General features: G+C 43.2%; 1 protein-coding gene across 1 annotated transcript in view; it reads left to right on the top strand.

Annotated features, from left to right (window-relative positions):
- Window positions 1–8,964: 8,964 nt before the first annotated feature.
- The window catches only part of LOC126485021 (protein turtle homolog B-like), a 465,069-nt gene continuing 457,678 nt past the window's right edge, over window positions 8,965–16,355 (top strand). The window contains exons 1-2 of the mRNA XM_050108625.1: window positions 8,965–9,078; window positions 12,858–13,719. Of these exons, the coding sequence (XP_049964582.1) occupies window positions 13,629–13,719 (91 nt within the window). The 5' untranslated portion in view covers window positions 8,965–9,078; window positions 12,858–13,628. The remainder of the gene's footprint in view (window positions 9,079–12,857; window positions 13,720–16,355) is intronic.

Below are 16,355 nucleotides of genomic sequence, written 5' to 3'. Positions count from 1 at the left end.
GCCACTTGAATCAGTGCATTCGTTTTGGGACATATGGTTTTACCATAAGGTGGAGAAAACCTGCTGCAATTAGTCCGGCAACTTCGGAAGACTGAATGTCGGAATAAATGACTCTGCCTTTCAGAGCTCTCCGTGAACCCTTTTCATAATGTTTTGGACATAAGGTGGAGAAAACCTGCTGCAATTAGTACGGCAACTTCGGAAGACTGAATGTCGGAATAAATGACTCTGCCTTTCAGAGCTCTCCGTGAACCCTTTTCATAATGTTTTGGACATCAGTTACAGTTTTCTTGAACCCATTTCCGTGATGCCTGCAGGCTTTCAGATAAAATGTTGAAAGGATGTGAGGTGGTGGCACTCAACTACGTATCCTCAGACTAAAAGTTGAACTATTAAAAGTTTTGGCTGGTTTCATTCCCTTGGGAGTTGGATACGTAGTTTCCGCTTTACAAGTGAAATCCCGCTGAGTATACACGTGAGGCAATACAGTCCTTACGACTTATCTTAGAAGCAAGATTAATGAAAGGTTACCCTACGTTTCTAGTATTTGTAGACTTAGAGAAAGCTTTTGACAATGTTGACTGGAATACTCTCTTTCAAATTCTAAAGGCTGCAGGGGTAAAATACAGGGATCGAAAGGCTATTTACAATTTGCACAGAAACCAGATGGCAGAGGGGCATGAAAGGGAAGCAGTGGTTGGGAAGGGAGTGAGACAGGGTTGTAGCCTCTCCCCGATGTTATTCAATCTGTATATTGAGCAAGCAGTAAATGAAACAAAAGAAAAATTAGGAGTAGTTATTAAAATCCAGGGAGAAAAAATAAAATCATTGAGGTTCGCCGATGACATTGTAATTCTGTCACAGACAGAAAAGGTCTTGGAAGAGCAGTTGAACGGAATGGACAGTGTCTTGAAAGGAGGATATAAGGTGAACATCAACAAAAGCAAAACGAGGATAATGGAATGTAGTCGAATTAAGTTGGGTGATGCTGAGGGAATTAGATTAGGAAATGAGACACTTAAAGTAGTAAAGGAGTTTTGCTGTTTGGGGAGCAAAATAACTGATGACGGTCGAAGTAGAGAGGATATAAAATGTTGACTGGCAATGGCAACGAAAGTGTTTCTGAAGAAGAGAAATTTGTTAACGTGGAGTATTGATTTAGAAGTCAGGAAGTCGTTTCTGAAAGTATTTGTATGGAAGTGAGACATGGACGATAAATAGTTAGGACAGGAAGAGAATAGAAGCTTTCGAAATGTGGTGCTACAGAAGAATGTTGAAGTTTAGGTGGGTAGAACACATAACTAATGAGGAGGTATTGAATAGGATTGGTGAGAAGAGAAGTTTGTGGCACAACTTGCCTAGAAGAAGGTATCGATTGGTAGGACATGTTCTGAGGTATCCAGGGATCACAAATTTATCATTCGAGGGCAGTGTGGAGGGTAAAAATCGTAGAGGGAGACCAAGAGATGACTATACTAAGCAGATTCAGAAGGATCAAGGTTTCAGTAGGTACAGGGAGATGAAGGAGCTTGCACAGGACAGATTAGCATGGAGAGCAGCATCAAACCAGTCTCAGGATTGAAGACCACAACAACAACAACATACAGTAGACAATATGAATATACACATGAATCGAATGGTCGAAGGTTCCTATCACTTTGCAATCGCGAATGTAACGTAGAAATTTATAAATGAAAGATTGCAATTAAATAAAATTTGCAGGTACTATCTTGAAGACTTTAAATGAGGGCTACGATAGTAGAATTACTTTTGAGAAAAGTTGAACAACAGGGAAACAATAGATTCCTACTGCACGTAATGAGTTATGAACGACAACATACCTCACGAGATATTCACTTCTAAATGCATACTACGTCCTCACTGTAGAAACCTCGGAAATCTCACAAGATCACAAGTCCGCACTCTGAAGTATTTCTATCTCTCGCGACCACGCGGAAACCGCTACAAACTCTAAGTCTCTCTCACCACCGTGCGTCCCTCGCGCCGTACTGTCCTCTCCCGTTCTCTTCTCCCACTTCCACCTAGTCTCCCCATTCGAGAGCGCTGTGATTGGCTACAGCGCTCCCACCATGTCTTCAAGCCAACACACATTAACTGACATATTGAAACACATTCAAAATACTGGATTTACATTTAAATAACTTGAAATTAAATAAATATTGCTACAGCTGGACCATAAACAGATTTGGCATACATCATGAATTAGATAAACAAATTAAATAAACATTTATCAAAGCAATAGCAAGTAAAGTAGGCCACTAACCTAATGTCTCTGTGTTTTCTAAAACACAATAAATAGTTGACAAATTTCTTCATGAATAGTATGTATCGGATATAAACAAAGACAAAGATGAACAAATATATTTATAAGCATGCTGCTACCGTTTTTTCATGTAACTGTGGAATAGTTATCGCCTGGCAGGATCGATAGGAATCGACCACTTTGACCTCCAAACACTCATGTGCTATTCTAGTTACACACCTGTAATTTATACGAATTTAGGTGTACACGAATAGCTTTCTGAAGACACATCGATCGACGCAATTGGACCAACCTTTTAGATTTTGGGAAATCGTTGCTGTGTGTTACTTGTATAATTTACAGTCAAAAATGGTTCAAATGGCTCTGAGCACTATGGGACTCAGCTGCTGAGGTCATTAGTCCCCTAGAACTTAGAACTAGTTAAACCTAACTAACCTAAGGACATCACAAACATCCATGCCCGAGGCAGGATTCGAACCTGCGACCGTAGCGGTCTTGCGGTTCCAGACTGCAGCGCCTTTAACCGCACGGCCACTTCGGCCGGCATTTACAGTCAGATACTAAACTTTAAAATAATAGATATATTGAAAATCTGATTTCACCATCAGAATCAACGTTAAAATAATGGTACTGTGCATTTTTATTTCTGAGGTATCATGATTCATCTGACTGCTATTAATTTCAATACGAACTGTGAAATTTCTGCCATATTCCGGAGGTAAAATAGTCCCCCATTCCGATCTCTGGACGGGGAGTACTCAGTAGGACGTCGTTATCAGGAGAAAGAAAACTGGCATTCTACGGATCGGAGCGTGGAATGTCATATCCCTTAATCGGGCAGGTGGGTTAGAAAATTTAAAAAGGGAAATCGATAGGTTAAAGTTAGATGTAGTGGGAATTAGTGAAGTTAGGCGGCAGGAGGAACAAGACTTCTGGTCAGGGGAATAGTGGGTTATAAATACAAAATCAAATAGGGTAATGCAGGAGTAGGTTCAATAATGAATAAAAAATAGGAGTGTGTGTAAGCCACTACGAACAACACAGTGAACGTATTATAGTGGCCAAGATAGACACGAAGCCCAAGCCTACTACAGTAGTACAAGTTTATATGCCAACTAGCTCTGCAGATGATGAAGAAATTGAAGAAATGTATGATGAGATAAAAGAAATTATTCAGGTAGTGAAGGGAGACGAAAATTTAATACTCATGGGTGACTGGAATTCGAGAGTAGGAAAAGGGAGAGAAGGAAACATAGCAGGTGGATATGGATTGGGGCTAAGAAATGAAAGAGGAAGCCATCTGTTAGAGTTTTGCACAGAGCATAACTTAATCATAGCTAACCCTTGGTTCAAGAATCATAAAAGAAAGTTGTATACATGGAAGAATCCTGGAGATACTAAAAGGTATCAGATAGATTATACAATGGTAAGACAGAGATTCAGGAACCAGGTTTTAAATTGTAGGACATTTCCAGGGGCAGGTGTGAACTCTGATCACAATCTGTTGGTTATGAACTGTAGATTAAAACTGAAGAAATTGCAAAAAGGTGGGAATTTAAGGAGATGGGACCTGGATAAACTGACTAAACCTGAGGTCGTACAGAGTTTTAGGGACAGCATAAGGGAACAATTGACAGGAATGGGGGAAGGAAATACAGTACAAGACGAATGGGTAGCTCTGAGGGATGAAGCAGTGAAGGCAGCAGAGTATCAAGTAGGTAATAAGACGAGGGCAAGTAGAAATCCTTGGGTAACAGAAGAAATATTGAATTTAATTGATGAAAGGAGAAAATATAAAAACGCAGTAAATGAAGAAGGCAAAAAGGAATACAAAAGTCTCAAAAATGAGATTGACAAGAAGTGCAAAGATGGTATGCAGGCATGGGTAGAGGACAAGTGTAAGGATGTAGAAGCTTATCTCACTAGGGGTATGACAGATACAGCCTACAGGAAAATTAAAGAGACCTTTGGAGAAAAGAGAGTCACTTGTATGAATATCAAGAGCTCAGATGGAAACCCAGTTCTAAGCCAAGAGGGGAAAGCAGAAAGGTGGAAGGGGTATACAGAGGGTCTATACAAAGGCGATGTACTTGATGACAACATTATGGAAATGGAAGAGGATGTAGATGAAGATGAAATGGGAGATACGATACTGCGTGAAGAGTTTGACACAGCACTGAGTCGAAACAAGGCCCCAGGAGTAGACAACATTCCATTAGAACTACTGACGGCCTTGCGAGACCCAGTCCTGGCAAAACTCTACCATCTGGTGAGCAAGATGTATGAGACAGGCGAAATACCCTCAGACTTCAAGAAGAAAATAATAATTCCAATCCCAAAGAAATCAGGTGATGACAGATGTGAAAATTACCGCACTACCAGTTTAATTAGTCGCAGCTGCAAAATACTAACACGAATTATTTACAGACGAATGGAAAAACTGGTAGAAGCCGACCTCGGGGAAGATTACTTTGGATTCCGCAGAAATGTTGGAACACGTGAGGCAATACTGACTCTACGACTTTTCTTAGAATATAGGAAAGGCAAACCTACGTTTCTAGCATTTGTAGACTTAGAGAAAGCTTTCGACAATGTTGACTGGAATACTCGCTTTCAAATGCTAAAGGTGGCAGGGGTAAAATACAGGGAGCGAAGGCTATTTACAATTTGTACAGAAACCATATGGCAGTTATAAGAGTCGAGGGGCATGAAAGGGAAGCAGTGGTTAGGAAGGGAGTGAGACAGGGTTGTAGCCTCTCCCCGATGTTATTCAATCTGTATATTGAGCAAGCAGTAAAGGAATCAAAAGAAAAATTTGGAGTAGGTATTAACATCCAGGGAGAAGAAATAAAATCTTTGAGGTTCGCTGATGACATTGTAATTCTGTCACAGACAGCAAAGGACTTGGAAGAGCAGTTGAACGGATTGGACAGTGTCTTGAAAGGAGGGTATAAGACGAACATCAAGAAAAGCAGAACAAGGATAATGAAATGTAGTCGAATGAAGTCGGGTGATGCTGAGGGAATTAGATTAGGTAATGAGACACTTAAAGTAGTAAAGGAATTTTGCTATTTGGGGAGCAAAATAACTGATGATGGTCGAAGTAGAGATGATATAAAACGTAGACTGGCAATGGCAAGGAAAGCGTTTCGGAAGAAGAGAAATTGGTTAACATCGAGCATAGATTTAAGTGTCAGGAAGTCGTTTCTGAAAGTATTTGTATGGAGTGTAGCCATGTATGGAAGTGAAACATGGACAATAAATAGTTTGGACAAGAAGGGAATAGAAGCTTTCGAAATGTGGTGCTACAGAAGAATGTTGAAGATTAGGTTGTTAGATCACGTAACTAATGAGGAGGTATTGAATAGGATTGCGGAGAAGAGAAGTTTGTGGCACAACTTGAGTAGAAGATGGTATAGGTTGTTAGGACATGTCCTGAGGCACCAAGGGATCACAAATTTAGCTTTGGAGGGCAGCGTGGAGGGTAAAAATCGTAGAGAGAGACCAAGAGATGAATACACTAAGCAGATTCAGAAGCAAAAAGGTTGCAGTAGGTACTAGGAGATGAAGGAGCTTGCACAGGATAGATTAGCATGGAGAGCTGCATCAAACCAGTCTCAGGACTGAAGACCGCAACAATAACAAGGTTTCACAATGTCCGCCATGTTTGGCACTCGCAGCGTGTCTCCTTCATCGACACTGCATGACCATGGAATTCTCAGCCACGCAGCTGGACCTCGAGATGGGACTAGCCCTCATACTGAGCTAACCTTCGACACCATGTGACTGCTGCTGGGCTGCGGCACTCTGGGAGGCCCCTGCATGGCCATGCCAACTCCAAACTTAGATTATTTCCAGGGCACCAAACTCTCCCGTCACTTCACATGCCCCAGAAAGTAATAACACCTTCAACACTATTCAACCTGGTGTGCAGCTCATTTGTGATACGATGTTCCTCAAGTAGCTTGGCATCCAAGAACTTTTGTACTTGCGGAACCTTCGTATTCTCCAGCAGAAGAGTACCATTCTGTAGCCTTTTGACAGATTTGAGTTGCCCAGCAAAAGCCTCGAGTGCTTTATGGATGTAAAACAGCGATAGTGTTTCAAAAGAACTGTCCACAAGCTTCATAACAACAACAACATTATCGACCGCAGGATGTGGTCTGTTACTTTGGTTACTCGTTGACAGTCAAATATGAATCACTTGAACTAGCCACACGAGGCCTCTTAGGATTCTGGGTGATAATACTGCCCAACGACCCTAGCTGCGAAGGAAGAAAGTCCACCCAACTGAGTGCCGCATACCTGGGTAAGCATTATACTAGTGAGGGGCAGCAGGTTCTCCAGAGGTTGCCCGCTAATCATAGCGGTCAGGCCGGTGAAACCAAGATCCCCATTCCCTGTGACATGTAACATTCCACTGCCACGTGCATGGTGGTCGCTGGACCATGCCCAGAGGGTACGGTGACAGGGGAATGGTGGCTCTTACTAGGCGTACTAGTCCCCAACTCAGGAATCCTGGGGTCGCGAAGCTCGTACCCAGCAAAGGAATGCTTAGCTCCTAAGGGCGATAACTTTTGAAAATTAGTGGGTGTAAAAACCCACCTTAACGCTGTAAAACTGGCATCGTCAGTTTTATATGTTTTCCTGTCATCTTTTCTGTATGAGAGCGTTATCAACGACGAACATTGTGAGATTTAAGTGTAGAAACTCACTGACTCATCCTCATCTTTCAGACTGTGTCTCTCACAAATTATTAACATAAACTTGCTAAGGATATGCAAAACCAGATAACTCAGCCGCGCGGTTTAGCCGCGTGGTCTTGGGCGCCTTGCCATAGTTCGCGCGGCTGTCCCTGTCGGAGGTTCGTCCTCAGTCGGACGTGGGTGTATGTGTCCTCCTTAGCGTAATTTAGTTAGGTTAAGTTAGATTAAGTAGTGTGTAAGCCTAGGGAGCGATGACCTTAGCTGTTTGTTTACATAGAAACTTTCCACAAATTACCTTATTTCCAAATATTAATTGAACTTTTTTCAACATTGTTGATGGAGCGTAATGTTTTGTTCGTGTGCGTAATATGTTGAAAATAGAGCAATTTCGAAGGGGAGAAAATTTCCTTCACGTAATTTGTGTAATTATAATGCTTCTTTTCCGATATTGTGATCTTTGTGTTTTAACCTTTATATGTTTTCAAGACCGTAGATCTCTGAAGATGATACACCCGCTCCATTCACCGGCTCCGCTCAATTCACCGCCACCGCTTACCACTATGGTATGCGTGTCTGAGGATAATCAAAAACTGAGCGGAGCTGGTTACCATCAAACTAATTTTTAATTGTTTTCGGAACTGTTTGTGCTCATGTTTTAAGTACTTTATGTCAGACCGCAGTTCTCATTGAGAATTAGCGTACGATAGACCTCAAGCCCAAAAGGTTGAGAAACCCTGATGTTAATGTACAACCTTCCAGCAATCACTCGCATTGATTTATCCTCAATTTGTGCTTCACATTACCATCACGATTGATCCTTGCGTGGCTCGTGTTCCCACCATCATGTATTTTACACCCTGTTGTTGACGTACTTTCATCTGACTAAGTTAAGTTAAATTACTACTGTCAGTGAATTGATGCTTTGCCTGACCGTGAGCGGCGTTAACAGTGCGTATCGATGTATCCCCTCTCGTAGTATCTTTGCTCGATTGCTATGACTTCTCACCCGTTTTCTGCTGGAAGTTAGTTGGTCGCAGTTACAATTGGTAGTTCGTGTCAGGAGTTCGGATAGCGAGTTCGGGATGCGATTTAGCCTGCCAGTTGGTTGGAACGCGTCTGGAGCTCAGTACGGACCTGCCATTTGGGGAGAGGCAATGTGGCGCTAGGGCAGTCGGGTTGGAGCAGCAGTGAGGTCTGCATTGACATGGCTCGCCCTACCATTGCCGGCATGCATTACTTGCGCCGGGCCACGGTCTTGGTAAATAGTCGGTCGGTCGCCCTACCGGACTACGCCCTTTGGTTCGCCAATTGTTCACGAGTCGGCTGTGAGCAAAGCGGCGCTGGTGCAGTCGGGTTGGAGTATCAGCGAGGCGTGCGTCGACATGGCTCGCCCGACAATTGCCGCCACACATCACCTGAGCTGGGCCACAGTCTTGGTGGATCGTCGGTCAGTCGTCCTACTTGACGACGCGTTTGGGCTCCCCGATCGTTCGTGGCTCGTGTGTGTATGTATGTGTGTGTGCGCATCGACTCCCAATTTGTCTTCGTGTGGGCTTAGTTACTGTTGGGTATCGTTCTGGTTTTCGTGCAAGTGTTTGTCAGGTTGTTTGTGTAGTTGGTGTGTTTTCCTTTGACAAGTTATTTAAATGCGGTCGGCATACCGGCTCTGAGAGTTCGGTCGTCTCATCGGGCGTCGGGTAACGGGTTCTCCGAGTGCTTCTGGGCCCCTTAAATTACTAAGAATTTGGGTCGGTCGTTTCCTGGTGCCGGATGTCGTCTAGCCAGTGGTCGTGTTTCGTCTGCATGGTTGGGTCCGAGCGAGTATTTCCGCCGTCGTGTGTCTGGAAGTGAGTGGGAGACGCACCAGCAGTACAGTCGCTACGGAGCAGCAGCCGCGAACGGGCCAGCGGGCAGTCGGTCGGTTGCTGCGGGCCAGATAAGATATCTCCTTGCGGTGCAGTGGCTAGGTCCGCTACCGGTGCCTGCGCAGTGTCGGAGCGTGCGTGGAGCTGTCCCATCGCTAAGAGATTCGTGGTTCACAGACCCAGGACGTCAAAGTTGGGTGGTGGTTTCAACTACCCAAGCCAGGTCTGTTCATGTTTTGGTGGTTCGCTTCGGTGGTGTTGGGGAGGCTTTCTGGTGAGCAACACCGTGTGGTTCTAATGCTGAGATCTAGCCGCCATGCGGTGCCGTTAACTCTTTTGGTCGACTGCGATTTTAATGCACCAATGGAATTTTCTGTCATGTGACCCTTAGTGTTTTGATTACCGGCCCTGGACCCTAATGTAATTTTAGGCAGCGTCCTTTCGTCACCTGTTGACGCTGTCCAACATGGTGCGTATTATTGACAGCTAATACGTACTCCATTGTGAATCATCACGTTTGTAACATTGCAGGTTGGTGTTCTCATGTTCTGATAGACGGGAAGCAAGTTCCTGTTTCGGTTGGTCCGTGGCTGCCCCATGGTTGGGTTCCGAGGTTCAAATGGTTCAAATGGCTCTGAGCACTATGAGACTTAACATCAGAGGTCATCAGTCCCCTAGAACGTAGAACTACTTAAACCTAACTAACCTAAGGACATCACACACATCCATGCCCAAGGCAGTATTCGAACCTGCGACCGCAGCGGTCACCCAGTTCCAGACTGTAGCGCCTAGAACCGCACGGCCACTCCGGCCCGCTGGGTTTCGAGGGATCAAGTGTAGTTGGGCTCACCACCTGTCTCACCTAAGTGAACGAGGGCCGACCGACCTCCCTCGAAGCCTTCTGAGTGCCACTGGTGTTTAATTATCGGTTGTAAGCTGTTTTAAATGCTGGCCTTTTGCCTTTTAAGGTCTATGGTAATATACTCTGAAGTTCTGAAATTTAATTGTGGCCCTCAGCCATTTGTGTTGCACCTTGTATATGTTGCCGTTTGGGTTTTAATTGATTTTATTGCTATCGTAATAAAATTTTTCTTTTTAAGGTTTCTTGTTGGCCTTCTGCCTTTAAAGTTCTATGGTAATACGTAATTATTTTATGGACTGCACTCGATAATAAAATAAATAAATAAAATTCTAAAATTTTGGAATTTTATTGTGGTCCTCAGCCATTTCTATTGCACTTTGCCTATGTTGTTTTTTAATTGTTTTCTTACTATCTTCATTGGATTTTTTATCTTGTTAATATTTCTTGTTGGAGGCCTTCAGCCGTGAAAGAGTTATTAAATTACAATAAATGACAATTAGAAGGAGAAACTGACTTCAACCCTTGGCCCTTTCCACAATCCCATTACCGGTTCGGCCCAGCGAGTTTAGCGGGCGTACCAACGATGTTCGCCGAAAGCAGAAGAATACCCAATGCATGTCTATCACATTCAGCGTGAACAGCACTTTCTCCCCTCGGTCCCCGCCCTTGGCAGTCAGTCGGGAAGTCGCCTTGCCATCGCAGAGCCTTAGTTTGCGACGGCGCCGCCGCGGCGCTGCCCTCCGGTCCGCCGGTGGCCGCGGACTGCGAGTGAGCCGCACTGCGCGCCAGTGGGCGACGGAACGCCGCGGCGGTCGGTCGGTGAGCTGCGTGTGTTGCGGGAAGCGTGCGCGTCCGGCGCCTGACACGCGTGCCGGTCTTCCGAAGTTCCTGGAGCTAGCCGAACGGTGTTCGCGCACACGCTCCGTGCGCGAGGCGAACGTGTAGACTGCCGACAGAATACCACACCTCGTACTAACGGCACACAGTATTTACTGGTATGCTTTGTCTGATATTCAGCTTAAGCACTTAACCGGAAAAGTTGTTACCACTTAATGTTGATTCGTTTCGGCCCATATCGTCTTTGAATAACCAGGTCAACTGGTGCTGCGAGATTAAGTCGACATTTCTAACGGTGCTAGCATTATTTCCATTAAATTTTGCAACGGTAATCCCAAATAAAATTTATGTCTTCGTGATTTTAGTTTTTATAAAAATCCGCAATGAGTATTCAATATCTTGATGTATAGTAGACTGCTCAGCCTCTAAAGGCTGAAATGCATCACGCTTGTTATTAATAATTATTGTCTTCTGAATGGAGGCGAATTCTGTGTTTTTTTCCCCGTTAATATTCTATTGAGTTTTTGTTCCGAACTGGGGAAACTAAAGGAAAGTCTTTTTCCTGCCTGGCCGGCCGGTGTGGCCGAGAGGTTCTAGGCGCTCCAGTCTGGAACCGCGTGACCGCTACGGTCACAGGTTCGAATCCTGCATAGGGCATGGATGTGTGTGATGTCCTTAGAACTACTTAAACCTAATTAACCTAAGTTGTATGGGACTGATGACCTCAGATGTAAAGTCCCATAGTGCTCACAGCCATTGGAATCATTTTTTTTTCTCCTTCGTGTGGCATATTAAGACTGCGCGACACTTACTTCTTCAGACGCAGTCTCCATAGTAAAGCACTTTCGAAGATTGCGCTTCAACATAACTATTATTCTCTGAGAGAAAAATCCTCAGGATTACAATTATTACTCTGAAATTATATATCTGTGTATTGATCAGTAAACGACGAACAATCGGTAAAGCATGGAGGAAATGATAGTGTAAAAGTAAATGGAAAGCGTTAATGTTACTGGAGATTAGCTCAAACAATGGGAAAGGGAATAACTACAAATATACGAGTATGTCATGTACGGCTTTATGGGTAACTCGTAATACCAACGCCGGCCAGAGTGGGCGAGCGGTTCTAGGCGTTACAGTCAGGAACCGCGAGACCACTACGGTCGAAGGATCGAATCCTGCCTCGGGCATGGATGTGTGTGATGTCCTTAGGTTAGTTAGGTTTAATTAGTTCTAAGTTCTAGGCGACTGATGACCTCAGAAGTTAAGTCACATAGTGCTGAGAGTCATTTGAACTATTTTTGTATCTCACATGTTAAGTCCCATAGTGCTCAGAGCCATAATCCCAAGGTGATACTCTTCCCGATATATGACCCTCTGGTTACGTAAAAACAATAATAATTATATGATCATTCCCTTCACTTAATTGTAACTCTGCCATTGTTGTACTGCACTGGGATATCTTTAAAAGAAGCTTCTAACGTGGAAGCTTTTGTCACTACTAATAGTGGATGAGGTACGATGTGTATAAGAAGGAAGTAGAGGTGGTAAGCAAGTGATTTGCTATTTTATGATATCTGTTGCTCCATTGTGTACTAGGTGGAAAATAGCGAAAGCCTAACTTGTTTCATTCTTTAACCTTTGTATACGTTATACATTTTATTGAGGTGCCAACTCATCAAACATGGCAATTTTAATCATTTTTGTACCTTTTTGTCCAGACGTTCACGTCTTTGGGGTTAGAAGAAGCTCGTTAGGTTCTGAGAATAGCTGTTGTTTATTGAAGTTAAAGAAACCTTACAGAAATATATATTTCAGAGGTTCATCTACGTAAAATTGTTATTGAAGTGTGTAATATAGATTCCCAACGTAACCTTACACTCCTGTTACTATAGATATCCATAACAAGGTAGGGAAGTGCACATTCATTTTACGAGTTGACAAAAAATGTCATAGTGACAAATAGAGTAACAATCCTCGGGTATTAAATAAGTGTTCATTTGTGGGTCAATTTGTTTTTGTAATGCCTATACCGCGACTTAATTTGGAAATTTCATGATTATTTAGGCAAAATCACTTCGCTCTGGGAAAGAGTGGGATAATTTAAGGGCTCAAAATTTGCACAAACAATCAGAAAAAAGTTGAAAGATTACCATCTTTTTTTTAATGATGGCCGCCGATGGTTGCGTGCGAGATTCAGTAGCCTAAATGACCGTGGTAGGTTGTTTTGTAGATTTATACCATCCTCTGCCTTTATTGCGTATAAATTGCCTGCTACATCCGCTCTGTTCTGCTCTTTGCAGGCCGCGGTTTCCTGCTCTAGCGAGAGACAAAGCAGGTGGTCGCTTGCCAGTCGCCGCGCGCCGGCTGAGTGAGCCAAGCTGCGCTCATTTCCGCCTCGAGAGCGGCGGCTCCAGCCGGGGAAGACAACTACTCCTCCGTCAGCCTGAGGCTTGCTGGCGGCCGAGGTTCACTTGCAGACGGCCCCACTGGCAGCGTCCTGTCTTCTGACATGCCCAGCTCAAAATTTACGCACGAGACACTTCCTGTGAACGTACTGCTGGGACCACTAAGTCACTAACCAGTTTCCTACCATACTTCCAGTGTGTCTACGCGAGTGAAACAAATACCGACGTCATAGCTTACTAATCCTCCTAGGTGAAGGAGAGGTGACAGACACAGCGTAGGCATACAATATGTAGTTTTCAGCAAACGTCGTGCTTCCATTCCAGTGGCTGTTGAAAACCTCTCTTCCAACAGCTCGCAAAGTATCAGGAAAAGCTAATGAAAGGGAAGTACAAGGAATTTGCTACTTAATATTACACGTAACAGTGACGGAAAAATGCGGATTGACCTGTGTCGCATTTAAATGTTGGAATTCCGCGACGTGCGTTCGTCTTACAGGAAGGGCTTCCAGGTTTAACTGAAAAGCAAGAACAGAGGAATTATAGAGGAGACTCTCGTGGGTTAACATAAACGTACACTGGAGGAAGGACCCAAGGATTACGGCGACGGCAATGGACGAAGTAAGTCACGTTCGTCTCGACTGACCAGCCCATCGACAACGGCAGACTATGGTGGCGGCCACAGTTGGAGGAATGTCCCTCGTTGCCTGCGCAGCCATCTTCGTGCAACTCGCCTCCATGTCTTCAGTAGCTCTGCAAAGTGAGTACCTGTTACAAATAGGTGGAAAGTACCACTTACGTAATTTTAACATAGGCACGTACGGGGTATTGAAATGCGATTCCGGTCGGAGAAAGAATTTGTTTAAGTCTTTCTTAATTTGCTAGTAACGTATTTACATGTTGAGATGTAACAACAGAAAAGTGGTGGTCTCTATATTATTTTACCAAAAAAGAAACTGGTGAGAAGTATAGCGAAACGAGGTAACCATTAATCTAACATAAAAGCAATAGATGCTTTGCAGTTTGACACTACAGAATATTACTGACGTGGTAATATCACATAACGTCGTTTAATGATAACCTTGTCGCGTACGTTACTGGGACACTCCTATATAGTAGCATATACCAGTTCTTCTATTTTTGTCTGTAGTTAAGAGTTAATTCTTTATGTGATATGTCTGGTTTGTACTTGAATATCTAAATGCTCAAGCATTGGTTCATATTAATGGATGCTTCCACAGCACTTTTTTCTCGGTGGGCCCCTGTTTGATGTGACAAACTTTAACTGATTAATTTATGTATTTATTTTTCTTGTTAGAAAAAAACGGTTCAAATGGCTCTGAGCACTATGGGACTCAACTGCTGAGGTCATTAGTCCCCTAGAACTTAGAACTAGTTAAACCTAACTAACCTAAGGACATCACAAATATCCATGCCCGAGGCAGGAATCGAATCTGCGACCGTAGCGGTCTTGCGGTTCCAGACTGCAGCGCCTTTAACCGCACGGCCACTTCGGCCGGCTTATTTTTCTTGTAGTTAAGTCCAAGCAAACTAGTTTGACATTAAAATAGACTCTTTTAATTAGTTTGACATGTCTATAAAACATTAATCATCGCCAGTGCCATTAATGAAATAGACTTATGAACGTATGTCTGTTTTCTGTTCCATTTCTTATTTGTGATTCTGTGATACAAACCAGTCACTATGCCATCTCGGCGACGGGAACAAACATCATAGTGAAATTATTTCGTGACGTTCTATGTGCGCCTATCAACCGCCGTACCAAGGAAGAGAGTGTGTGTGTGTGTGTGTGTGTGTGTGTGTGTGTGTGTGAGCGAGAGTGAGAGAGAGAGTGTGTGTGTGAACAAATAGCGCTTTTGAAAGTAAAGACTAGCACACCAGACAGGAGAGTAAAAAGGAAATACAATTGGACAAGGAAAGTTCTTTACGCAGTAGTATTTGTGACTGAATTGAGCTCACCCATTTTCAGCAACTTTAAATTAAATTTTTATTTAAAAAGTCTGTTAGTGGTATGTAGAACGGAAGACGTGAACATGAGTATCCTGTGAATTAAATTGTAAGGGCAGACGTTAACTCTGTGGTGACGGCGGACTAACGAGAAACAGCACCCGCGCTGTTGTACGGCAAATATAGAGGACTAACGATGTTCTGAAACGAATGCTCTGCCATCAGCATTGCTCCACCACGATCGCCTTGGGGTCTATTCACTTTAACTTTAGGAGTTATTCGAAAAATGTTTTCCAGCGATTACGTTTTGTGCAATAGAAGGAAGAGGTGAATAGAGTTTCTTGTGAAAATTGCAGTTTACAATTTGATGATTAATTTCGAACGTTACCTAGAGCCGCACATAACGAGAAATCGGTCGTAGTGTTGTCGGTACAAAACTGGGAAATTTACGAAATAACATTACTGATGCCGTAGAAACCGTAATTTTGGAAAATCTTATCTTTTCTTGTAATTGCGCCTTCTACATCTCCCTGATTTGTCATTATTACATGGACCTGATTGCTGTAACACCTGAACGTTGACTCGTTTATCTACGTACTCAGCGAGATGACATAGCAGATGCGGCACTGGGCAAGTGTGATGCAAGTATAGCGTCCCAGTCCACGTCAGATCATCTCCACTAAATATTTCGTGACTCACTGTACATGAGATAGGGAGTAATTCATTTTAGAACACACTTATTCGGAAACTGACCACATCAGTACATCTAATTACATCTCCATTGAGGAAAGGATGTTTCCTTACCTACAGAATAGATTTCTCGAAGATATCTTTAATTTTTCGTTTGCCCAGAATTATCTTTGATCATCAACATCGATAGTAATACACTTCTAACTTGGATAATATTTTAAATTGACCCGATCTCCTCTGCATGAACTTCTCACTAATGTTCTTTCTTATAAGATAGTAATAACTGATTTAATTTCTACTATTTATCTGGCACATAAGCAAATTTTTTACTCTCATCCTCGACTGAATTCTGTAAATGACTAGTAATAGTTATTGTTATCTGCCAGATAAACGTCACTGAATTGGTAGTGGAAGAAAAATGAAAGCAAAAATTAACAATGTGTATCCGTAATTCTGGAAGTACAATAGCTAGTGTCAGACAATGCGTGAACTTTTTTGCGAAACCTTTATCATACAGACACTGCATTTCACTATCAAATATCTCTTGTACAGACTCTAGCAAGTAAATTTAAATAACAATGACATCAGTTCATTACCTTTGAGTCGACGCCACATTGGGCGACTCGCGTTCCGGTGACGAAGTTGAAATGATAAAAAGAACAACACAACACCCAGTCTAAGAGCGGAGAAAATCCCCAACCCGGCCGGGAATCGAACCCAGGCCCGCTGTATAGGAGG

The sequence above is a fragment of the Schistocerca serialis genome, chromosome 6 (genome assembly GCF_023864345.2).
Source record: "Schistocerca serialis cubense isolate TAMUIC-IGC-003099 chromosome 6, iqSchSeri2.2, whole genome shotgun sequence".
Taxonomy (NCBI): Eukaryota; Metazoa; Arthropoda; class Insecta; order Orthoptera; family Acrididae; genus Schistocerca; species Schistocerca serialis.
This window is presented reverse-complemented; position numbering and strand designations above follow the sequence as displayed.